The sequence below is a fragment of the Cibotium barometz genome, chromosome 23, assembly GCF_041138505.1.
Source record: "Cibotium barometz isolate CiBa-2024 chromosome 23, ASM4113850v1, whole genome shotgun sequence".
Classification (NCBI taxonomy): domain Eukaryota; kingdom Viridiplantae; phylum Streptophyta; class Polypodiopsida; order Cyatheales; family Cibotiaceae; genus Cibotium; species Cibotium barometz.
Window position 1 is genome coordinate 22,213,127 of NC_141068.1, and position 5,517 is coordinate 22,218,643.

Below are 5,517 nucleotides of genomic sequence, written 5' to 3' on the forward strand. Positions count from 1 at the left end.
TGTGTGTACGTGCCATGCCTGCATGCATGGCACGTACACAACCGCCCACCAAACGCTGCACCAAGCATTTGTACTGAAGCTCAGGGTAGACTTCCCTCTTTGCCTTTCCAAATCTTTTAATATCTAAGCAACGTTATACTTAGCTTAATCCTGCCGTGTGTGTGTGTGTGTGTGTGTGTGTGTGTGTGTGTGTGTAACAACCGTTATACTTAGCTTAATCCTGCCGTGTGTGTGTGTGTGTGTGTGTGTGTGTGTGTGTGTGTAACAACACCAGCCTTTAACCCATATCAGCTTCACCCAATCAAAATAGAATAGCCTTGATTACAGCACATCCAAACCAACTCATCCTAGCAGTTTCATTATGAAATTATCACCAAACCTCCTCCACCTAATCTGTACGACAAGTTCACTTCATAAAAATAACCTGAATTTTCCATTTTAGTACCACAAACATCCATGCTCAAGACACCACTCTTGAGGTGAGAAGCAATCCCACCTTATTCTGGGGAGGTTGCACTACACGATGCCGTTTGGTAGATATCGTACATGTTTATATGTGCACTTAGCAAGTCCTAAAGATGAGACCACCACCTTGATGGATGATGAGCAACTGTGCCAGTGCAGGTTTATAGTCCCTGTGAATCCTTAGAGTAGTCCTCTTCAAACTGGGTTTAACTGAGTGAGTCAGGAGAACTTTTCACTCCATTTACATGCCTTGGAGACATCCTTCTTTGATAAATGTGAGTTTTGCAAGTCTAACTAGTGAAGCAGTGTTTGTCGATAAATTTAACAGTATCTAAGAACAGCTCCTAAGAACAGCTCGGCTGCTGCTGGTAGGGGCAAGTCTTGGGGCGGTACTGATTTCAGCAGTGATCAAGAGCTGTTGAAATAATCCCCTTTGTTGTGTGTATAAACATTGTGGCTCTAACCTAGAGTTGGATTGAGGAGCTGTGCAACTACATCGCGTAAAGCATTCTTTTGCCGGGAATGCACTTCCTTAACTCATGCATGCTGTGAGTGAGTACACAGGTCCTTGCACTCCCGTATTCCTTTATAAGTGACGAACAATCTTGCTTGCCCACTTTATCACATTTCATTTTCTGCATAGCTACCCCAGTGCTTATCACCTGACTTTTGTCTTGTACAAGGCCTCTGCTCAGCATCTGTCGGCAGACCTCTCTTACTAATGTTTGAAAAACTTCTCAAATGAGACGTTTTATGACCAACTGCTTGCAACATTTCTTGCTTCATTGTATCCTCCTCTGCTTCACCATTATTATCTTGAACTTTAGAGCTAGTTTCTTTTTCCTGAAGACCTGCATGAAGACATTGCCACTGTCATATATAGGCAAACTCCTCTTTCACAATCAGGTCAAGCTACACAATCTGAATGTGCCATGGCACCACTATCATCATCACTTAAACTTTTTAGCTTTTCTGGTAGCTCAAACTCATACAGAACACACCCACCCACATAACAAGACCAAAATTTTGGATAAACACATCCCCCTCCCCCCTCCCTCGCCGCCCCGCCAACATGTGTGTGCATGCTCCTCAAGAAATAACCTTGTGTACACATCTTGCCAGGAATTATAATACCCTTTTTTTACATTAGCACCTAAAATTAAATATCCTTTACAAAATAATTCTGCACCTGCGTGTTACATATGCAACACATGAGTGAACCCTTCTTGCCCCTTAATAGATGTGCTAAACATAATATAGATGCATGCATGCACGCACCCTCATCTTGATGCCCATACATTTACAGGCATGTGAGCATGCTACATATGAACATCAGCACTCATAAGCAGAAACAGACACCTACCCACATAAAAGAACCACAGTTCAAATGCTCCTATGCATATAGATGCTATCATGAACACAATTATTCATATACAACACTCCATTTCAAATTGTAAAACAATAGAAACCATACCCATCTTGCTGCTTGATGCGCTTAGATGACAAGAGATCCTCTCCAGCACAACATGTGGAACTGCCTGCGAAATCTTGGTTAATGGCGAATCCACTTCCTCGCCTTCTTCCATGTCAGGGACGGAACTTGCATTCTTGACCTTGATATGGCCACTAGCATAAGAAGCAGTGTGATGCCGGAAATGGTTTACCCAGGGGTTCCTTAACAGGGCCCAGGGGATACAAGCAGGAAGAAGAGGTTTGGACGTTGACCTCCATTGCCAATCACCATTCTGCCAGGACTTGAACTGCATAAGACATGCAAATTTTAGCGCAACTGAAGAAACCAGCTCAACAAAGACCACTCGAGGCTTAATACAAGAACCTGCAAATTCGCCACTGATAATTGTTTTGCCTTCAAATAATTTGCACAAAGAGATGAAGTGATAACTTAATGATATTTGGGAGGGTTGTTTTTCAAACTGACCTCAGGAAGCCTTAAATGAGACTGTGCAGGGTTGGACTCGAAATGACAAGGCGCCTGACCGCACACATCAAGAACACAATACTCTCTGTGGTACAAATTCTTGACAAAATTTTCCTCCATAGAAGAGAGGTAAGATTTATGCTTATCATCTGTCCAGTGGGTCTCTAAGGACTCTGAGTTCTGTCATGGTGAAGGGTCGATGGAAGGTTAGATTGATTGAAAAAACACGGAGAAACTAACTCGAAATTGTGCATACAACAAAATTGTCATCTAACCCAACAAAAAGCAAAAGCAGAAAGCAAGAGTGGGATGTATTACCATGTCTGGCTGATCTGGTCTGCTTTTGCTTTCAGACGCTGCATGAGTGACTATGGAGCCTACAGAACTGCATCTTGACAAGGAAGGTCTGCTATTGCTTGGGAGATGGGCTGTTCTGATGAAATCTGAGTCTACAAAGTCTTCATCTGCGTCTGCATGATCTCCATCTGAGTCCTCAAACTCTCCATGTGAGTCGTCAGATTCTTCACATGGGTCTACTAAACCTCTAACTGTATACGCAGAATCCCCATCATCTGCATATGGGTCTACAGGATCTCCACTTGGGTATGCAAAATCTGCAAATTGTGCACTTAACTCTGCATTTGGGTCTGCAAATTCTCCATTAGAGTATGCAAAATATCCACAAACTCCATGTGGGTCTGCAGATTCTTCATGTAAGTCTCCATGCGGGTAGGCATATTCAGCTGCAAAATCTGCATTTAGGTCTGCAGATTTTCCTTGGGGGTCTATATTCAGAGCTTCAAAAACTACATTTTTTTCAGCAGATTCCACATGTGGCTCTGCATTTAGGTCTGCAGATTTTCCTTGGGGGTCTATATTCACAGCTTCAGAAACTACATTTTTTTCAGCAGATTCCACATGTGGCTCTGCAAGGCCTCCATAATGAAAGCATGCAAGTTCTACATGATCTGCATCATGGAGAGTTGCAGGTTCTCCACATGCAGTAAGAGGAGGGGGCGGCTGGAAGCAGGAATGTGAAGAAGGTCCTGCCATGGCTGTAGAGAAGAGAGAGAAGCGGTAAGGGGTTTCTGATATTTTGGTTCTTTCAAGTCGTCTTTATAGCGAGGACATGATCGCGGAAGGAGGAGAAGATATTGATGAGAAATCCTCTTACTCGATATGACCCACAAAACGGAACGTGACTAGTTCTTGGAACTTTGCACGCTTGCAAGCTGAGCTGGTTGCCCAGCTGGACAACTGGCAAGAAGGCCATGCAAGCAAAACGCACGGCACTTATCGGACGTGGCACGTCCTTAAAAGAGCCTTGGTACTTGACGTGGACCAGTAGGTGGGGCCCGCGTTGGCGCCATCAATGTGGTGTTGGCCTTGCAAAATATCTGGCGGTTCCCAAAATTTCCCAATTCTCAGATATTTTTTTCCCGACTCCGGAGCGTCTCCCACGTGGCAGAGATCGCCACGTCAGAAAAGTGAACTGGCCTTTTTTCCTGAAAAGGTTCGGTTAGTTTTATGACAAAATAAAATCACATCGAATTGGAATTTAGACTATCAAATAGATAAATAGCATTGCCTATGGAGAGATACATGAATGAGTATCCTATGCTCTTGATATGCTATTAGGCAAACTATTTTATTTCTTTGCTTGGAAAACAACCATGCTCCTGATATGCAATTAGGCAAACTATTTTATATAATTGCTTGGAAAACAACCATCGCGCGCGCGTGGCTCAGCTGGGAAAAGGTGTTGGCTACTAACCCAGGTAATGTGATTGGTGCCCCTTGCCCACTATATGGGTGATATATGTAACAAGGACATGCGAGGTCCTACCTAGTAGATCAGTCGCCTAAATTTAAAAAAAGAAAGAAATAAGGGGAAGTCTTGACCTTGGCCACTTTGTCACTAGGTTTTTTTAACTAGAATTGTCAAAATCTCAGCCCTTAATTTCAAGGCTAGCCAAAATTTTAATTGGTTTTTTTTTCAATATAGGTCACTAAACAATAGTCACCAATTTATACTAGTGTTGTCCAGTTCACAAGGGATATGGGCTAAAAGAACTATTTTTCTTATGAGCTTTTAATGTTTTAAATAAAGGAATTGTTTATGCTTGGTTTGCGTCTAATAAGAATACAGGTTGTTTATAATGAGTTTGAAAGAGGTTTAAAGTGGGACACTAAAATATTACATAGCATTAGACAATTTAAATAATCTAGTACATGTAGAGAAAAAAAAGAGCTTTTTTTTATTACTTATCTAGAAGATACACTCTCATCATGTATCCTCGAGAAAAATGTATTTTCTCTACTTATTAGTTTCTATCAAAAAAAATTATTCTCTCATAAATGTCATAAATATAAAATGGATTGGTTGTACTACATACCTAAATTGATAAAATATAAACACTATTATGTTCCGTGTCTAAAGAGAACGAGGCTAGTATAAGACCAGAGCCTATTGGATTTCGGGCTATATAGTTAGGTTGTAGCTCATTATTTTGTGAGAGCTCCTTTGAGAGACTCAGATCTTGGGAGCCTTGCCCATCCTTTGGGAGACTCAAAGCTTGGGAGGACCTCCCAAGGGCCCATCTATTGGTTAGCCCCTTGCATAGTCCTGATGAATGTCCAAATTGGGGTTGTGTGGTCTCTCTAGCTCAAGGGTGGCTTCTTGATGTATATGGTTTGGAGCCTACAGTTGGGTGGTGAGTTTTAGCCAAACCCACCCATTCTCATCTTGGTTAAGATGATGTGTTGGTAACCCTGAATTACAAGTACTTGGATTGCTTCACAATTCTGTATATGTGTGTGTGGATCTTGGGCAAACATCCAAATAAGTATGATTCTTATTTTGGAGTGTTTTGCGTTCGTATCAGAGCATGATTTTGTTGAAGATTAAAACCATTGGTATTAATCTGGGAGTTTGTTGTATCTTAGGTGAGAACACTATATTTGTGAGTTTGGGAATTTCCCAACTCCCATTTTTTGAATACTAAAAAGGTGGGACCTGGATAACATGCGTATAAGTTTTTCAAAACCATATCATGTGACCTATTGTTGGAAAGCGCAAAATCATTGGTATTGATATGGGAGTTTGTTGTATC

General features: G+C 41.6%; 1 protein-coding gene across 1 annotated transcript; it reads right to left on the reverse strand.

The window, feature by feature from the left end:
- Positions 1-410: 410 nt before the first annotated feature.
- Positions 411-3,520, reverse strand: LOC147625749 (uncharacterized). The gene is made up of 4 exons (XM_086817297.1): positions 2,723-3,520; positions 2,405-2,584; positions 1,940-2,225; positions 411-1,316 (listed from the first exon to the last, which is right to left on the reverse strand). The coding sequence occupies exons 1-4, from the start codon at positions 3,455-3,457 to the stop codon at positions 1,087-1,089; spliced, it is 1,431 nt and encodes a 476-aa protein (XP_086673423.1). The 5' UTR covers positions 3,458-3,520; the 3' UTR covers positions 411-1,086.
- Positions 3,521-5,517: the final 1,997 nt, after the last annotated feature.